This window comes from Glycine soja, chromosome 8 (genome assembly GCF_004193775.1).
Source record: "Glycine soja cultivar W05 chromosome 8, ASM419377v2, whole genome shotgun sequence".
Taxonomy (NCBI): Eukaryota; Viridiplantae; Streptophyta; class Magnoliopsida; order Fabales; family Fabaceae; genus Glycine; species Glycine soja.
The window spans coordinates 12,725,606-12,745,917 of NC_041009.1; the positions used below are offsets into that span (position 1 = coordinate 12,725,606).

At 34.0% G+C, this 20,312-nt stretch overlaps 2 protein-coding genes across 4 annotated transcripts in view; one reads left to right on the plus strand and one right to left on the minus strand.

The window, feature by feature from the left end:
* The first annotated feature begins 1,460 nt into the window (after nt 1–1,460).
* LOC114422048 (YTH domain-containing protein ECT2-like) lies at nt 1,461–6,405 on the plus strand. Of its 2 annotated transcripts, XM_028388228.1 has the most exons (9): nt 1,461–2,053; nt 2,221–2,288; nt 2,539–2,704; nt 2,810–2,886; nt 3,478–3,921; nt 4,023–4,523; nt 4,654–4,866; nt 4,963–5,115; nt 5,795–6,405. In XM_028388228.1, exons 1-9 carry the CDS (start codon nt 2,032–2,034, stop codon nt 5,888–5,890), a joined length of 1,740 nt encoding a protein of 579 aa, XP_028244029.1. In that variant the 5' UTR covers nt 1,461–2,031; the 3' UTR covers nt 5,891–6,405. The 2 variants fall into 2 exon arrangements, with proteins under 2 accessions (XP_028244029.1, XP_028244030.1); XM_028388229.1 differs by lacking the exons at nt 1,461–2,053; nt 2,221–2,288 and having other exon boundaries at nt 2,563–2,704; nt 2,799–2,886.
* A 9,703-nt stretch (nt 6,406–16,108) lies between these two features.
* LOC114422051 (nuclear-pore anchor-like) overlaps nt 16,109–20,312 on the minus strand; it is a 33,398-nt gene continuing 29,194 nt past the window's right edge. The window contains exons 43-48 of one of the 2 annotated variants that reach the window (XM_028388233.1): nt 20,167–20,251; nt 19,995–20,062; nt 19,774–19,902; nt 18,412–18,516; nt 18,053–18,227; nt 16,109–17,876 (exon numbers count right to left, since the gene is read on the minus strand). In XM_028388233.1, the coding sequence (XP_028244034.1) occupies nt 16,504–17,876; nt 18,053–18,227; nt 18,412–18,516; nt 19,774–19,902; nt 19,995–20,062; nt 20,167–20,251 (1,935 nt within the window). In that variant the 3' untranslated portion in view covers nt 16,109–16,503. Of the gene's footprint in view, nt 17,877–18,052; nt 18,228–18,411; nt 18,517–19,773; nt 19,903–19,994; nt 20,063–20,166; nt 20,255–20,312 lie in introns of both variants that reach the window. The other variant, XM_028388232.1, reaches the window with a different exon arrangement.

Consider the following 20,312-nt stretch of genomic DNA (forward strand, 5'->3'; position numbering starts at 1 on the left):
AGAATAGTAATATTTTTCATTCTAATTATAAGAAAATTATCACTTTTACATGTATTAATGATTAGTTTCCTTTTATATTTTAATTTATTGTGAAGTCTATCAATGAAATATCATTAATTTTTTATGAAAATAAATGTATTTTTTTTTAAGAACTATTAACAATATAAATCATCCTCACATTTTAAAAAATAGAAATCATTGTCGTTGGTTGATAAAATATTTTTTAAATTATGAGTAGTGTCATTATATCTAACCATCACTTAAATCAATTAATTTAAGATTTTTTTAGAATAAAATTTGAATTTATGTTAATCCTATTATTAATTAAAAAAACTAATTTAACCAGTTTCTTTGGTTTGAATAGTTTAGTCTTATATTTGTTTTCTTATATACAGGACGACCAGAGATAATATTAAATTTTATAGATTATTTTCTTTTTCATATTCAAATAAAAAAATTATTATACAATAATACATTTTGAAATAACTGAATACATTGAATAGAATACATGAAATATGTTTTGACCACTACTTTTATAGTTATCATTAATGAGACCAACAAATATATTTTTTTAAATTTGTATTTTCACTTATTTTTAATTTATATTTATAGGTCTCATTAATGACTTCTCTAAAAATATTGGTTAAAAACATATTTGATTATATTCTATTAAATGCATTAAATTACTTTAAAAAATCATTCAATTACTTCAAAATGCATGTATTACATACTTTTTTTTATTTAAATGTAACATAAGTTTTACTTTTATTTCTTAAAACTAATATCCTTTAGTCAACCATTAGCATTTATCATACAGAACTACATAGTTATTCATTTAATATATTAAATAATTATACTTATTAAGTAAGTTATAAAGTTCAATTAAATTTTACGGCAGTACAACTTCCATTATCTACTTTTTAATTTTTAACACTTAATCAATAACATTCAACAGACAATTTGTGATTTAAATAAAATAATAAAGCATTTCCTTTTAAAGTCAAAGTGTCCAAAAACACAAAAAAAATATTAATAACATTTTCAAATATGCAATTTATAATACTTTTTTTCTACCATTTTGAAGTCACGCGGGTAGTCTCAGACAGACACAGTTAATAAAGTTAAGGAAACTCAAAAGAGGGAAAAGTAAAAAAACGTGCCTATGAAAGCTGTAAACACTTTATTAACACGCATTTCTTTTTAAATTTTTTTCATTTACATTTCGATACAAACTTTATAGTTAAAAAAAAAAACTTAATTGAAAGAGAAAAATTAAGTGTAATTAGCCAAATCTTTTGATAAAAAGTAACTGTGTAGAACCGATGGATATTTTGTATGAATAGAATAATAACTAAAAAATATTATTATTATTACATTCATAAAAATCAAAGATGATACGTGGAGCTGTGTGGACCGTCCCTTTTCTCTATTTTATGAGATGCAATTTTCTTCATCTGCTTCTCTTTCTCTCTCTCGCTGTCTTTCTTAACTTTCTCTCTCTTCTGTGTTCTGTTCTGAGGACTCTCTCTCTTCCATTCATTCATCATTCAGCGTCTCTTTAAATAGGCTCTCTATTCAAAACCATATCTTCCAATCCAACCAAAAAAAGATTATCTTTTTTAAGGATATATCCACACCGTGCTTCTTGCCCTTCTCTCTCTCTTCCTCACACCCAAGAAGAAAAAAAAAGAAAATTTCTCTTTTTTTTGTGATTTTTTTATTTGTTTTGCACACCCTTCCTGAAATCTAGAGACAAGCCGCAAAATTAATCCATACCCAGAATTTCTCTCTCTGAAATATCTTGTGGGGTTTATCTGTTTTTTGTTGTTTTTGTTTGTACCCTTCGATTCTTCACCTTCATAGTTGAAGATATATACAAAGTATATATAATAGTATATAAAGCCGTGTTTGTTGGGTGTTTTGGAGGATCTGCTTTGTTTTGCTGTGTTCAGTGGATTGTGTTAAAGGGGTTTTGAAGATTTTTGTTGAAGTTGAAAAATCTGAGAGTTTTTTGGTTGAAGTTCTGCTCCCATGGCTGCTCAATTGCAAAAATGTAATCCCTTTTCTTTTTTACTTGGTTCTTTTGATTTGTGGGTGTTATTCATGGTTTAGATTTGTTTTTTTCTTTTTCTTTTTGGTTACCCTTTGTAAAGTAGGATGAAAAAATTGGGAAAAAAAGGAGAGATTTTTACTTGGTTGATTTTTTCTGCTTTTTAACAGCTGCAGATGAAATGAGGAAGAAGCTTCATGGTGATTCTTCAACGGTTGAACTCAATAATTCCAATTCGGTAATAAATGGGAATTCCCATTTCATCCCTCTCTCTCTATCTTTTATGTTGTTGCATGTGATATATGTAAAGTATCGCTTTACCTTTGGATTTGATAGCTTTGGATTGAGAATATTTTTTTCTTTCAATTTAATTATTCTTTTTTATTCCTGTGCTTTGATTTGAAATGAACTGTTTCATTGGTTGTGTATGAGACATGGAGAATTTCATGTTTTCTCAGTGTGCATCTGGATGTTGTTTGTTTGTTCAGGTTCCTTCCAAGGGTGCAAGTTCCCCTTCTGATGCAAGATCATGTGTATCATCCATAGGGGATGCTTCTGGTAGTGTTAAGGAAGTTGATGTGGATCATGAGTACTTGTCCACAGATCAGGGCGTTCCTTATCCTGCCGGCGGCTATTACGGTTACTACTATCCAGGTTAGTTGCTGCTGCTGGTCATAGACCTTCCCTCGAATGGTTCTCTATTCGTTTCAATTGGTTGTAGTATTTATGGTTTCACTTCTTACGGTAGAATGATCACAGGTTATGGTGGTTTCTATGGAGAGTCAGACAACCAAGGGTACTATGTTGGTGCCGATGCCGTGGATCTTCAGTACCCTGTAAGTCTCTTGAGCTGAATTGTCGTTTGCTCATTCTGTTGATGTTATTGTTGTGTCTTTTTCTATGTGGACTTCGGTTGACTTGGTACAAATCTTGCCAATTTAGGCCATGCATATGTAAATACTTGAATTTGATAATATGATAATTATGCCTTCAAATGATACTTATTTCCATTTATCACCATTTCTTCTTTATAAAGTTTTTGAGAAATAAGAAGGCTCTCCAAGAATCATATTCTTGTAAGAAAGGGTGGAATGGAAAATAGTAATAACGTATCTCTATTTGCAACTTGATTTTTTTATTTTTCTGGGGTTGCATTTGGGATTCAAACTTGAACCAGTGAACATGTTGCGGTTTGATTTGTTTTCTACTTGAATTTAATCACCACTTAAACATGCCATCTTTTTCTAAACCAGTTATTTTAATTGAGGGCATATGTAGCCAGTATCTGTGGTTTCCTGAATCAATTGAATTTTACTATGCATTCTTAGCTTTAAGTCAAGCAAGTAGATAATTGACCTTTTTAACATTCTTTGATATATAATACATGTCTCAATACGTATTTTTGTTCTTTCTGTTGCTTCATTTAGGTCATGCAAGCAGATAATGGTTCTTATGTCTATCTCGTGCCAGGATTTCAGACTGGCTACCCTTCATACTATCATCCTCTAAGTCCAGCTGGTATTGAAGGACAGTATGTTGGCCATAACGTCTACCCCCCTGGCTCCATCTATCAACAACCGATTGGATCGCCTGGTTATTATCCAGCTTCTCTATCATATGGAGAGTTACAGCCAACAACATACTCGTGGGATTCACCTCTAATCAATCAAGATGGGTTACAAGGACATGGTTATAATGAACTGGCTGGTAAACCAAATGGTAGATCCAATTTGTCTTCCCAGAGTCATACTAGTGGTGTTGTGTCAAAGTCTGCACCCCCACCTAACTCGGCAGAAGGGAAGGGTTTGACATCATTATTAGAGGTCTCATCAACTCATGTTAAGCATAACCAGCCAAAACAAACAAACAAGGTAGCCTTACTTATCCACATTCTTCTTCCCTGGGTTTTGTCTATCATCAGTTCATCACCTTTAGATTATATTATTCTAACAAGCTTGTAATGTTTTTTCAGGCACCAGTTTCGGTCCTCCATTCACCTGTTGCAAAGTTTCCCGCATACAATCAAGGAAAGAGCGGATTCCTCTATCCAAACAACTTGCTTAATGTGAAAGCAAACACAAAGGGCTGGGTTAGTACTGAAAAGTTGAAACAGAGAAACAAGGTCAACGATTCACTCAATGAGCAGAATCAAGGTCCTAGAACAGCTAATGCAAAAGGTGCATTAATGTCTGGAGGTAATTCTGTGAGAGGCTCAGCCCCAGGTGGGAGTGGAAATGTTACCAACAAAATCAGGACAGATCAGTACAACCTTCCTGATTTTCCAACCAAATATGATCATGCACTTTTCTTTGTCATCAAATCTTACAGTGAAGATGATATCCACAAGAGCATCAAGTACAACGTGTGGGCGAGTACTCCTAATGGGAATAAGAGGCTGGATGGTGCATTTCAGGATGCACAGAAGAGAATGGAAGAGAAAGGATGCAAGTGCCCTGTGTTCCTTTTCTTTTCGGTATGCAATTTGGGTCCATCGCAAAAACTTCAGATCCCCTGCACCCATGTTTTCTCTGCTTATGTATTTTCAGATTGACAAGTGATAACTGTGTTTCTTAACTTCCTTTCTGGTAATTGCTTGTGTTCAGGTCAATGCTAGTGGTCAATTTTGCGGAGTAGCTGAGATGACTGGACGAGTTGATTTCAACAAAAGTATGGATTTCTGGCAACAGGATAAGTGGAATGGATATTTCTCTGTCAAATGGCACATTATAAAGGATGTTCCAAATCCTCAACTACGCCACATAATACTCGAGAATAATGATCACAAGCCTGTCACAAATAGTAGAGACACACAAGAGGTATGCATCCATAGTAAAAGCAACAATCTACTGACGAAGTCTTGGTTGTTTCTTCTGTATGCTTACTCATCATGTCTTTGTTGATTCCACTTTCAGGTGAGTTTTCCCCAAGGTGTTGAAATGCTTAACATTTTCAAGAATTATGTGGCAAGAACTTCCATATTGGATGACTTTGAATTTTACGAAAGCCGCCAGAAGGTATTGCAGGAGAAGAAAACAAGGCAATCTATGCCCCATACCAGTGTACAGGTCTGCTTTACACTGCAACCTTATTCCAAGATTACTAAATATAGTTCTCATTGATTCCCACTTTTCCTTTTTGATATGATTGACAATGGGAACTCTTGATGTGCGCATTTGATTGTGGGACCTCATTGGCATAATTGTTCTTGGAGTAGGAATTCTTTTGCTATATCTGATCAATGCCTAGTTGATAAAAAAATTCTAAAGCTTTAGAGAATAATTTGGTGTTGGGAAATTTCATAACTAAGAGCTCTTTATAGACTTTGGAGCATTGCAATTTATTCTCTGTTCTTTATTTAATTTTATTGTGCAATCATATACCTTTGAGATGCTTTGCTCTCCTTGCTCATTGTTTTACTTAATTTTATTAATAAATAATATATGCACTACACTATCATCCAATCACAAACTGTCATGTATGATAAATAAGTTTGTTGACTTTTTTAGTAACTATCTTAAAAGTCATCAACGATGAGTTTTGATTAACACTTAACAGTATAAACTTTTACACTGACATGGCATGTCTATTAAACTCTTATTATATTGGTAGAATATAGATAAGTTTGTTAGACTTTTATAATAACTATGTTGAAAGTCATCCTAACGATATTTTTTAATTAGTTGATAGTATAAATTGTTTAACTTTGTCCATGCATACTTATTAAACTCTTGTTTTATTTTGCAGCAAATAGAGGAATTAACCACTACACTTGGGTCAGTAGACCTATCATCTGTGAAGAACATGGAGGATCCTAAGGTGGTTGAGAGAGTGAATGACTGAATAGCATGTGGGGCTGATGCTATTCCTGGGGACCCGCCATGCCAGCATGCCGATCACGATGGTGTGGCGATGTGCCACGTGGACCACAAAGTAAGAAAAAAAAAAGCTAATGAATTCAAATTTTAAGTTCTAAACCAAAAATTCTTGCTGCTGCTGATGCTTTAGAAAGGGAGAAAAGAAAAAGAAAAAGAAAAAATAATAATAATTTTTATCCGGGCAAATGGTGACTGCATTCCTAATTGTACAAAACTACAAAGGAAGAAAGTCTTTGGAAGTGGAATGGACCCGGTGAGATAGCTGTTACAGGGTGCTATGAAAAGCACGTGTCATTTACTTTTTTTTTTAATCTTTCTTTGCACATAATAAGCTCAGTTTGGTTCTTCCTTTGTTCTTGGTATTTTCAATTTTATTTTTCTTGTAGTTGCAGTTACCGATTTTAACAACATAACAAATGGCACGATTTGGACAGCTCATCAATAATAATATGTTGAGAATGATGGGTTCCATGTGGAAAATTATTGGAGTTGGGAACTCTCTGACCTTGCATTATTTCAATTTGAATATACTCCGCGCATTATTGCGTAATGAAATTGAGTGTTCATCCGTCTTTGGACTATTAAGAATTAAAAAGGCAAAATTGTAAAATTGATTCACCACTTTATCTTTAATTTCAGATTTGGTCCCCCTATAATTTAATTCACAAATTTGGTCCTTCAATTTTATAAATCCCTGCAAAATTGGTCTTGGAAGTCCAATTTGGACATTGACTGTTAACCTCAGACGTTGACTACCACGTGTCAACGCTTGAGTGGTTTCCTGTAATTCACACATTTGGTTCTCTAGTTTTATAAATCTCTTTATAAATTGTTCCTGCAAAATTGGTCTTTTGAATGGTTTAGTCATTGGTATTAGAGACATGGTAGGTCTTAAAAAATTTCGCATTTTTTTTTCATTGCAAGTTTTTTCATTCACTTGGAACCCAAAGAAAAATCACAATTTGTCTCTCTCTCATTTCTGTGGTTGTTTAACTGGAAAAGTGACACATGAATCTCAACCTGGATTTGAAATTTTAAGATATCTTATGTGTATACGATTGATTAAGTGGCCTATGTATGATAATGGTATTTTTGTTTGAAATTTGAAATACAACTTCTCGGGTAATGAAATTTGGCTGAATTTATAAAAGGATTTATAAAAGTGGGGGACCAAATGTGTGAAATTATAAAGGGATCAAAATCAAAATTGGAGTAAAACTGTGGGACTAAAAGTGTAATTTTACCTATAAAAAATGAAGCCTTTATATGGAACTACCCAGGCGTTGACACGTGGCATTGACATATGGCAGTCAACGTCTGAGGTTAACGGTCAACATTTAAATCGGGCTTCCAGGACCAATTTTGCAGGAATTTATAAAACTGGAGGATCAAATTTGTGAATTAAATTATAGGGGGATCAAATCCGAAATTGAAGATAAACTGGGGAACCAAAAGTGCAATTTTGCCAATTAAAAAAAACAAAACTTATATATGAAAGATTAAACTCAATTGAGTGGTGTTTATGAGATGTTATAAATCTTATTTTATGTTTTAAATTTTTACGGAAAAAAAATTCTTAACATATGAATTTAATTATATATTGATGGTATTTTTAATCGTTGATTGTTATATATAATAAAATTGTTCACTTTTATTATAATTACTTAAAAATTATATTTAAGATGAATTTTAATTGATGGACAAATGTATTTCATGGGTTATGAGTCATTTCACTTAACGTTAAAATGGTGTTTTCTTTGCTAACAAATGGCACTTGTCTGAATCAAAAAAATAAATAGCACTTGTAACGTATGGAAAGATCGAGTGTGAAAATAATAAGAAGTTCAAACCCCACATTGATTGGGTGCATTGAACTGTGGCATGTAACATTAATATTTGAAAAATATATCATCAGTTTGCACATAATTTAAAAACATAATTTATCATAAAAAAATTATTTTTTATGACATGATAATTTAATGACATGACAAGTTAATGAATTGTTAATATTATTGTTACAACAAAGATTAAAATAATAAAAAAAAAACTTAAAAGATTAAAATCAAAATGTTTTTAAATAACTAAAATATAAAAAAATCTTGTATTTCATATGAATCAAAAGGTTATTTAAGTTATGATTAAAATTCCAACAAAGGTTCAAAATTACAAAAGTTACTCTTGAAGTTTCCTAATCCTCTATCTATCAATGTAATTTTTTATTTATTTATTCACTAAATAAGTAAAATGACTTAATGGCTTTGGGATTTTTGATAAGAAGTTGGTAAAGGTTCTTATCCCACCTTTAATATTTTTATATTATTTATTATTTTTAATATTTTGTTCCTACTTTTAAAGTTTTGCACATTTTAACCACTACTTTCAAAATTTCACATTTTATCCATGATTGCACATGAACATGTCAATGCCACATCAACAATTCATATCAGCTTCACATGTACTGCCACGTCAATATTAGAGTACAACATCGACAATCAATGTCACCATGTCACTAGTCAACTAACAATAGACTATTGGCCAACAACTAGCACAAGAGTTAGGAACACAAAGGAGATTTGCTTGAAAAAGAAATTAACACTTGCAAGCTCATGCCTAAAATGAGAAAGAAGACTCAAGATGCATTGATTCAAGTGCAATAATAATGTGTCAACTATGGGCTTGCAACCTAGTTTTTTTTTACTTTTTTAAGTGTATTGGATCTATTTTAGTTGTAATAAATGGATTGTTTTGATACTAATTAAAATCCTAATTTTGATAGTTAAATTAGTTTTTTTAAAATTTAGTTTAAGATGTAACTTGTCCTTAAGCTTGCTTGATCCTTTGCTATTGTTTCTTTAAACTTAGGTTTAGCTGATAGCTAGATTAAGAGGGAGGCACTAGTTGTTGTCTATAAATAGGTGTTGAGACAAAGTCCCTTCAAAAGCTAAGGTTTTAATGATGACAAATGTTAACTCATTGACAAGTGCTCCAATTCGTCTCAAGTAGTAAAGTACTCGAAAGTTCGAGTGTCTAATCCACAAGAACTTTGTTTGTACTTAGATTGATGCAAACTCAATTTGCAAGCAAGAGATAAGGAATTTAAAATAGAAGATAAAGAGAGATAGAAGATAAGATAAAGATTTAAAGTAAAAGATGATGATAATGCATTTGAATGCTTAAAGATAAATTCAGAATTTAAAATATGTTGGTGCGTAGCATGTTTAACTATCCTTGATGCAATGTTAAGGTGCTTCTTTATTTAATGTTATTCCAATTTCCACCCACATGTACTAAGATACTCAACCCTGATCCCTCACGATAAAGAGTCTAATTTATCTATTCTCTTTCCCAAATTCCTTTGCAGAGATAAAAAGGTAAATTGCATGAAGTTTTGAGATGTATGCATACGCAAAACAAGATCACTCTCCCCAGCAATGAGTTGTTTAAATGCTCTTTCCCAGTTTTTTAGAAATTAAATACTTCTCAATGTCTAATTCTTAAACAGATGCATGGATGATCAAGCCATACAATAAGAATAAAGCACAGGAAAGAAACAATAAAAATTGACATTGCATTAAATAGATAGTAAGAAAATATTACATTACAAGAAAATTTGGCTGCTAGACTCCCAACAATGGGGTTTTAGCCTCTCATTATAATGAGAGACTTTACACTTTAGGGGTTGATGTGGATAGAAAAAAAGGATGGATAAAGAATGAGAAGGGGGGAATGGTTAAAGAGAGAGGATTTCCCCTATTAGAGATGCTCAAAGAGCTCTAAGTCTTGGTGTGTGTTTCTTCTTTGCTTCCTACTCCTTTTATAGGCCTAAGTTAGCTTAAAATTCACGCGATATCATGCTAAACGAGGGGCTTTTGGGCTTAGCGAGTATGGCGGTGATCACGCGCTTAGCACGGAATTCACGCTAAGCGTGCCTTTGGGCTTCTTCGTGGGTCTTTTTCGCGCTAAGCGAGCTGACTGCTAAGAGAGGAAACACATTGGGCTTGTTTTGTGCGCTAAACGAGTTGTCTCAATCTCCAACTTTTCTCCAAGGCTTTTTCTTCATGTTTTTCCATCAATTTTTCTTTAAATCACTTGAAATTTTCTTCTTTTGAATCCTGTTGGTAAAAAATTACAATGATGTTGAATTCCTCATTATTTCATTAAAAATAACAGTAAAGTGAAGAAATTCTAATTATTCTTAGTCAAAATTGACTATCAATTAAACTCAAATTTTGCAGTTATCAACAAACCACTATGAAGTAAAATGACTAGTGATTGAGTTTAGCCATGAATGGTTGCCTTGAGTGTTCTTTATTAAGACATGACATATTTAGAAGCATAATACAAGTGTGAAACATAGGGCCACATTGGAAGCTTTCCATGACATAGATTTTGCTATAAGAAGCAAGACTACTAAAAGGAAAGCTATTTAGAAGTTGAAAAGGCAGTCATATTTTCTGGGTCAAAGTGCAGATATTAAAATTTATGTGTGATCAGAAGCATGATGCTGGGGATAACTTAAGTCAAGGGTGAATATCAGAAGCTACACATGACTTAAAGATCATTTGAAGTTTCATTGTCAGGAGGTTCGTGATGACAAACGTGTCTCACTAATACAAAAGCACACATCAATCAAGACATGCATCAGTGCTTGGACACCATTGATTTTGAAGCTATAAGTTCCTTGTGATTCTTGATATTGTCTAAGTTATAGGAAGACAATTGTCCTAGTCAGAGAACCAACAAGCAATTATAAAAGAGATTGAAGCACATTGCATTGCAATAACAATGCATCTCAAGAAGATATGTTGCAAATACAATATCCATAAAACTTCTCATGATTCAAAATTCAAAATTAAGAGGAATCCACTAAGCAACAACTAGCACCCAACGAATCTATCTCAACGAATCCTTCAATGGATATTTTCAAGAGTTTAAGTTAGATGATAGTGGAGCAAGAGCAAAGATGAAGAAGACAACTTGAATAAGTTGTATGACAAAGGTTGAAGATATTTCAAACGGCCAGTTATAGGAACTTGGACAACCCATGCAACATTTGAAAGTTGAATTCAATCTCTAACATCCACAACAACGGCTAACTCCAAGACAACTCTATAAATTGAGTAAATTCAGTGGAGCAACTGGCAAGGAAGTGTTTCCGAAAGAGGGTAAAGACCAGGTTGACAAACCACCCAGGAGCTTCCTTAGCCATACACTCTAGGTGAAGCTAGTAGTGCCAAGTTCGTAAGAGGGTAAACACATTCATAAATGAAGCCTCAATAAAAGGCATCTCATAAGGTGTAGTGTCCATCCCTTAAGATTAAAGCGATGGAATTCAGAAGAGTAGTCAGGGGATTGTTGCTTCTAAAGTTTAATGTTAACACAATAGATGATGTGTGAGTCTAGTAGCAATTACTATTGAGGATTTGAAGCCTAAAGACTTTTTGAAAGAATACTTGGGTAAAGCCTAGAAAGTCTTGGAGAATATTAAGGTGAAGTGCAAAAAGGCTTTTCAAAAGTAATACTTGGTTGCAGCCTGCAAAGGCTTTGATAATACTAGTTGTAAGGAGTCTTTGGAGGCTTCAGGAAAGAGAGAATATTACGACAAATGCAGGTATTGGATGTAGCCAGTCACAACCTACCTTATGAGAGGAGTGCGAGCAAAAAGCCAAATGAGCGTCTTCCAAAAAGGAAAACGCGTGGGAGTCGCCAGTTCGCCACCAACGTTTATTTGAGGAAAACGCTAGAAAAATAAAAAAAAAGGTCTACGAATATTGAAAAGAAGGGTTCAAGAGTTGTTTACGCATAGGGAAGGTATTAGCACCTCACGCGCCCGTCACAAGGGCCGACAGCCTTTAATTGAGTGTGCAAAAACATGACTTCAATATTATTAATTTTCCCTTTTCATATTCTTTTATTTTTTTGGGGTTGAAAAGGGTGTTGCCCTTGCTCCTACGTATCCTCATGTGCAATGAGGAATTCAGACCTACGCAGTTCTTTAAGTCTGAAAGTTTGTGTGTTAAATTGATTTTATGTTTTTTTAAAAGATTGATTTTAATTACGAACAAAAGTCGTTTAAGGTGTTGGACCTTGAGACAATGTTTTAAACTTTGAAAAGCGGAGAGTTGTTAAGGCGTTGGACTTTCAAACGATCTTTTGATTTTTGAAAAGATGAGAGAGTCGTTAAAGCGTTGGACCTTGAAATGATCTCAAGTGATATTTGATAAAAAGAAATTAGTTATGAGTTGGTTTTATCTTGGTTTTGTTTATTAAGCTTCAATCTTTTTTAAAGATAACTTTACAACACTTAGTGATCGGTTAAGATTGAAATTTGTAAAGAAAAAGAGATAGACGATGATAGATGGAGAAGATGAATGTGCACAAAACAACAAGGGGGACCCCTAAGGGTACATAGATCATATTCAATCCTCAAAAACAAAACTAATCAACAATAGCACGAAGAACACCGAACGAGAAATGATGTAGAGGTTGATCACAATCTCGATTCAGTAGCGCCTCGACTTCGTTTCTTCTTCTTTCTTCTTCTTCTCTCCTAATTCTCTCAATTTCCTTCACTACTGCATGCTGGAACCCTTTACTCAGCCTCCCTCATGCCTATTTATAGCAAAAAATGACCCTTAGAACCATGGCAGCTCGCCCAGGCGAGCTACTTCATCCTGAATTAACTGGCTCACCCAGGCGAGTTGGTTCCTTCAGCCCTAAGCAATTTGGGGGCCCAGGCAAGCCAGAGGCTAACCAGGGCAAGCCAGGGTTCAGAAAACCCCCTAAAATGACCCTTTTGCCTCTCCATTTCGGTATCTTTTGCATCCTTGACCAAAAATATCGAACATCTTTCGTCTTGTGCGATAATTGGTGTTCAACACCGTAAGTCGACTAACAAGGATCAAAAGATCAACGAATAATAGTCTCCAGACAAAATTAAGGTATGACATAGCCCATGTTAGGATGAACTAGTATAATTCTTTGGTGTGTTGATTTTCCTCTTTATTGTGCCTTGTTTATCTTAGTTGTTATATGCTTAAAGTTTGTTTTTGAAAAGTATAACTTTGACTTTTAATGTTTTAATCAAAAGTTTTTTAGAAAATAATTTTATCATTCAAAAGCAACACCACATACTCTATGTAATAAAAGTCAAAACCAGAATCTATAATTTAACATAATATGATATTTTAAGAGTAGGTTCTAAAGCAGTGAGAGATAAGTTTACTTGAAATATTTTATCTTGATATATTCTTTTATCCAAGTACTTGTGAAAGAAATGTATTACTTCTGTAAGTCTTTTGATTTCCAAGTAATAAGTTTGAAAAGAAAAACCAGAAGTAAAGTGTGTTTATGTGAAAAAAATAGCCTAATCAATTTTTGTGTCACTATTCAACCCCCCTTCTAGTGACCAATTGATTCACTTTAATAGCCTTTTACAATTTTGCATTTGGCATGCTTGAATAAGATTATATTTTTACTCTTTGTGAGTTTTAAGGGTTGTGTCTCTTGTGAGTTCTTAGATCAAACATTTTCATTCTTATCAAAGGTTTTCATGCCTTTGTGATGAATACTCATTGGACTTACCATCCATAGAGTGTGGTGTCTTCCACCATTTTTCATCTTTTCTTTTTGTTACTTACTTTTTTTTTTTCATGTTTTGCACCATTGCTACAAGTTTATAATCTTATGTTATTTTATATTCTTTTCATTTTATCTTTATTTCTTTAAACAAGATAATCAACTCAAGGATGATTCATAAAAACAATAGGAATTCAATTAGGATCATATCAGGTTACCCGAAACTAATTGTGACCAATGAAAAATTATTAGGGATAAATCTTTTTAAAAAATGGATTAGTTGACAAGAGTAAATAATTATATAAGGCTTACCAACAAAAAATAATTGATTATTCTATGGGCCTCTACATTTTCAAAGGCCATTTCATTTTCTACTAAAAGGTACTTTTGCATACTTTTACATATGATTTTTTTATTGGCTATATTATTTTTACTCTGCTAAAAATTCCACTTAAAACTTTCATTGATTTTTGAATAATTCTTTAAGTTCTCATTGAAAGAAAGACACCAAGAAGAGTATGTATACGTTTGTGACTGTCTTTTTTGGTTTTTTGTGACTTGAGTTAGGAATCTCAAGCTAACAAGTAACGAGACAAAGAATCCTTTTGAGGGTTTGGTTCTTGGGTGAAGGATCCTAAATTTCATCAAAGTGTGAGGTATCTCTGTTGTATTAAAGTTGATTTTAGTGGAAAATCCCAATTTATGATTGGAGTTCAGATGTAGCTCTTAGTGGTGAAGAGTAAATCAATATAAAAATTAATGTGCAATTTCTCTATAGTCCTTACAATATTACATTATTAGTAACCTTTGATTGGCCATTAGTTTAAGGTTAATTGACAGGTAAACTGTTATTTAATGCCCATATCTTCCGGTGTCCCTAAAAATATATTGGTCTATGAACTGTGTGACATGTTAGAGACTGTGATCTTGGGAATTTTGAAAGGAGATATGATGTGTCAATTTAGGAACTTGACTAAATTCTTTCTTATTACTTTGCCTTTACCCATTTGGTCAAATAATCAATTGTCACTACGAGGTATTTATTGTTCTGGGCCATAGGAATATTAATGAGTGAAGTTTGGTGAATGGTATAATATGTAAGCAAGCTTGTCATTGAGATTTGTCACAATGCTTTGCATACTTTATTATATCGCACTTCATAGTCGACCAAATATATTAGTTCTTGTGATCTTTTCTTTTCTAATAAAGCTTTTTCCCTCTGGGTGTTGTTCACAAATCCCTTTGTTGGCTTCTGCTTGTGTAATTTGCCTAATACGGGTGTTAAACATTTAAGCAAAAGGCTGGAGTTATTAAGTCGAAATCCCTTATGTTTTAATTATGACAAATTACACACCTGTTGCTTATGGTTCAGTCTTCGTTCCACATTTGTTGACATGTGTCTCTACAGGTGAAAGTCTTAGTCAATGGAGAATAATTGAAAATATGAAGAACTAATTAAGGCTCTAAAACTATCACAAGTTTCTGGGCTATCCTAATCTTACATTGTTGCTAATATTTTGCATTGTTTAGAGGAAGAGATATGTTCTAACTTTGACAAACGAGGAGCAAAGCCAAAACACAAAAAAAAAAATTATAAGGACTAATACCAACCATAATGTGTAGGGACTAATATTTTAACATTCTTGAATTGTGTAATAAGGGGGTTTAGAGGGAATAGAAGTTCTGAAGACTACTTTGATGGTTATGGTGTATGTTGAAAATATCAAATGGTTAATGAATGAAAAAATGGTTTGTGTCCAAGAGATTCAAATGTTGAGCTTGCCCACACTGAAGGAGAATGTCTTATTAACCAATCATAAGCCTCTACGGAAACTTGCTTCAACTCTACCATCTTTTCCCATTTTGCGTGATCATAGCTTTGTATGTAGCAAGCATTATATCTCTAAGCCAAAATCCATAACACATTTCTTAAGAGTGATTAATTTGCCCTTAACATATCTTCGATGCATTATCAACAAAAGGAAAACAATGAACATCTATCTTATACTAAATGCATCGAAGTCAATATTATCGAAACATTATGCATATGCTTTTCAGAAAGTAGAACATTATTGATGGTCACCAACAGTATCACACATCATCAACATTATTCATAATTTCCTAAATCTTAGCTTGCATTATTCCCCCAATAATCCATTATATAACATTAATACCACACATTATCGTATTATTGATATATGTACAAAAAACCCATCAAACTCAACGACCCACACAACTTAACTGCACTAACCTCAAACATTATCAAAACAAACTCTTGAAAACCCTAATCACAAAAAGTGATTTTACAATCAAACCAAATATGCAGAAAATAGAATTCTCAATATTGAATCACAAAATTGGTATAATTTTTTAATGCCATTTGGTTTTCACTTAGTGATGATAACGAAATGATATACCAAAAAAGATATACATACAAAATTTAACTTGCAATGTTTTGTATACTTATTCTTATACTTGATTGATCATACACACTAGCCAATTTTCTAAAGCATCTGTAAAGCAATTTTTAATTGGTTCAAAACTCGAAAAATCATAACGTAAACGTGTAGACCTTCTATTGTGTCTAGATAATAACGGGACATAATTAAATAAAAAATGTGAATTCTTTTATATCTAATACCATGGAACGAATTCATGTATCACCTTCCAAAGAATAGATTCCATGCCCATTCATGATTCTATGAAATGAAATGAGTGAAAAACAACGTTGGTATTCAAATTTTTCCCAACATAAACACCCCCTCGGGAAATGAAAGCTAAATAAAACCACAATTCCCGCATATCTAACATGATGTAAGTCCTACCAAGTAAATTGAGGCAAAATTAAATAGGTAAGGGGAGAAATGAGTGAAAAGCAAAATTGTATTTACATGACGAAAACTGATAACCAATTTGCACCTAACTGGTCTATACTGTCTTCGTCAGACTAAGGGAGAAGTTTACAACCCTAAGTCAAATCACAGACGGTGAATTTGTTGTTCATTGATCACTGCCAGGTGGTGGAGGTGGTCGGCGTACTACTCCCCTACCTCGACCAACTCGACCACGGGGAGCACCGCCTCTTCCACGACCTCTAAGGGTAGAAGAAACCAACCCAGCCTGTCTCATTTGAGCCCTTTCCCGTGCTCGCTCTGATAAATTTATGGTTGTTGAAGTACTACCAACAGGTGATGCCTGCTTTGTCTCTTCTGTTTCAGCGGGGGCACTAGGGGTCCCTTGCCTTGGAACAGGTAAGTTCACTTTAGAGGAGCTACTCTCTGCAACAGTGCTTGTCGAAGTAGCAGTCTCACTCGCAACAGGCTCAGCCACTTGATCGCTCTCAGCTGATATTGGTTCGTTGACATCAATCAACTTGTCAGAACCATCAGCAGCCTCCTCTACCAAGTCACCCTCATCATTCTTATCATCACTTGAAAGCTCAGGAGAATTAATCTCACCAGCCTCTAGAGCATCATCATCAACCCTAGCTGGGGAACGTTCAGGAGTTGCAGCAGACTCAGATTGACCTTCCCGAGATTCTTGGTTTTCCGCAATGTTAGACAAATCACTAGCACCCTCTAGATCTCCAGTATCTGGCATCAATTCTCCCTCTTCTCTCTCACCACTGGGCGCCAATGTTGACTGCTGATTGTCTGGGTCTGTCTGATTCCTCTGCATCTCATCAGACAGCACTTTTGTTTCAGCAGATTGATCTTGATTCTCTTCTAAAGTTCCAGTTTTGTCAGCTTGTAATTCCTCTTGACCAGTACCATCCAAGTGCCGTGGATCTTTGGATTCCTCATCATTCCCGACAGCAATTTCACCATCTTCATTTTGAGCTTCACCAACCTCCTCATTTTGGCATTGGGGCATGTCACTGCTATCAAATAATTCTTCAGTGACAGGGTGGCTGCCAGTAAATTCTAGAATTGCAGCAGGTTGTTCTTCTGTATTCTCTTCTAGGGACTCAGATCCTTTTGACTTCTTCAAGACATCAGAGCTCTTCTCACCAGGTGCAACTGATTCTTCACGTAATTCAGAAGTGGAGGTAGGAGCAACACGCTTACGAGCCAATTGTTGAGATGATTGAACAACATTACTAGTATCTGTGTCACTAGACTGCCCAGGCTTGCCCCCAGGTCCTTCAGCATCAGACATTTCTGTGTCACCACCTTGAAGCTCCTCAGGTCTTTTCTCACTTTTCTCTAGTAGTTTAGGCCTGACCAATCTCCTACCTGTTCGACGAGTTTCAACACTAGCTTTGGGTAATGCAAGTCTTTTCTCACTTTCTCCAGTGGCTTTAGGTGGTAAACCGCTAACTCCAGGGGCCGCTAAAGATGCAATGCCTTGGGATTGAGGATGTACAAGAGAACCTGTCATGTTGTAGTCAATCCATTAATATAGCCAGAGGTACAAGGTTAGATTATGTAGAGAACCACTACTAGTAATTCTTGAAAACTGCATTCTCTGTCTAAGATCATTATTCTACTTTTCTTTAATAGCACTTATTCAACAAACTTGATCTGCACAACATTATAAATGAAATAACCTGTAGCAGCGGCTGAACCATCCGTAATTGTTGCTGCATCTCCAAGATTACCGCGACCTCCAAGCTCCCGAAATACTGACTGAGCTTCCTTTTCAAAACTTTCCACAGCAGATATGTAAGGAGCAGCAAAGTCATCGACATTGGATCCAGAAAGAAGTTGAACCACATTTGAACCCTAGAAAAATCATACAAAAACAAAAGGAGGATAAAGAGTGCCGCTCTAAAATAATTGACTAAAACATATAAGCAAGTGATGAGGCCTCAGAACATAATCATAAAAAATAACCCCTGCGGGCTAAACCATGTCTATCTGTTCAACATTAGTTTGATTGCAAAATAAACCAATTTTGAATCATTACCTCAGGAAGATTGCCAATAACAATCTTAAGCTTTTCAACTTCATCAGATAACCTTTTCAGAGACTCCTTATACCTCTCAATTTCAATAATCAATTTTATTTTCTCCTGAAAGTAAATAAATCAATAAAAGGAGTGAAGAAAATACATAATATATCTTATGGTCGAAGAACTGGACAAGCAATATGTATTTGCATCTCAAAAGTTGAAGGATAAGCTTAATAACTTCTAAAGGCACACACACACGCACATACGAGTACTGCAAATACAGATAGCTTAGGCGAATTCGATGGCCTAATTCTTTCACTCTGAACTTGAAACATTTCACCTCTAAAATATAATCCTCATAAATCATTGTAACAAGCAAAGAAACGAAAACTGCATTCTTCCGATACTACTATAAAGAACAATTACATTTGCATCACTGTATGTAAGCAATTGAGACCAGAAGTAACACAGAAGGTACTTGGACATGAATCACAGTTTATACAAGTAATAAAGGCAAAAAAACTTACAAAAAAAAAAAACAAACAAACATGAGCACTCAATTGAGTCAAATTTTCATGAAAAACATTCTGAAAATTATATGCACATGAGCAATCTCACTAAACATTATCCTTTCTGCATTGAAGTAGAGGAAATTTCAAGACTTAAGAGCTAAGACAACATTGAACCTAGCTAGATTTTGGTTTAAAAGCAGAAGTTCAACAATTGATTGTGGGGGCAAGAAATGGATTTATTCTCCACACAAAATATTTTTACCCACCTTTTTCCTAATAACTTAGTCACCACCAATCATATCCCACAAAGGGGTAGGGGCAGCTACAAGGGTCCAAAAAATAATAGGTTCTATTAAAACCAAAATTTAAATAATTCCATTATGAGAAGGTATTTCAACTATTACTCCCTCTGGTCTCAAATATAAGAAAGAAAAATGTCACAATAACTAGAAAGTTAGTTAATCACATTTAATTGCATCAATTTCAATTAAAAAATAATTTTTACCCTAACTTACCCTTCATTGGAACTTGGTATCAAGAATAAGAAAGAGACATTGAAACTAGCACCTCAATTAAATGAAGGGTATTTTAGAGATAGTAGCATTAAATAACGTAAAGTTAGTTGAAATTTTCTTATATTTGAGACGAAGAAAAAGGTTTTTTTCTTATATTTAAGACTAGAGGGAGTATACCATAATCATTGAATACCCTTTAGCATATGCAAGTCAGTAAAGCCAGGGAGTAAAATTTTCGTTTTGTTGAGCAAATATGGTAACAGGTACAAACCGTACAAGAAATTTAAAACAAATAAGTTGCTAAAAGGTACAAGACAAAAAAAGCAAGCGGGGGTGGGTAAAGGCGGAACCTGTTCAACATTGTTGTAAGAGTCCTTTATGGCCTTTTCAGTCTTCAGTCGTCTACTTCTCTCTAAACGACTCTCTTCCTTCTCCTTCTTTAATTCATCTCTCTGTCTCTCCAGATGTTTCTCCAGAATCTAGGAAACAGAAAATGACAAGCAAAATTAAGACAAAAAGGGTTGCCGCAAAAGGAAAGGGAGAAAAATCAAAACCTCTGTTCCAAATGAACCTGTATTCTTGTGTCCTTTTCCTCCTTCATCGCTTGTTCACCTGTTGTATCACATGTTGACCTTTTCCCTGATATATACCATTAAAATTTAACAATAAATTCCAGCCACAATAGCAGATTAGAAAAAAATATAAACAGACAGCAAGGGAGAGATTAGGAAAAAAAATATTACCTTGTTTAATTTCATCTAATTGCCTAGAAAGTTGTTGGTTCTCTTTCCCTAGGTCTTCCTTTTCCCTTGACAAAACATCAATCCTCTTCTAGAAAAGGATGGTAGGAAAAAAAAAGCAATGTGAATATATATATATATATATATAA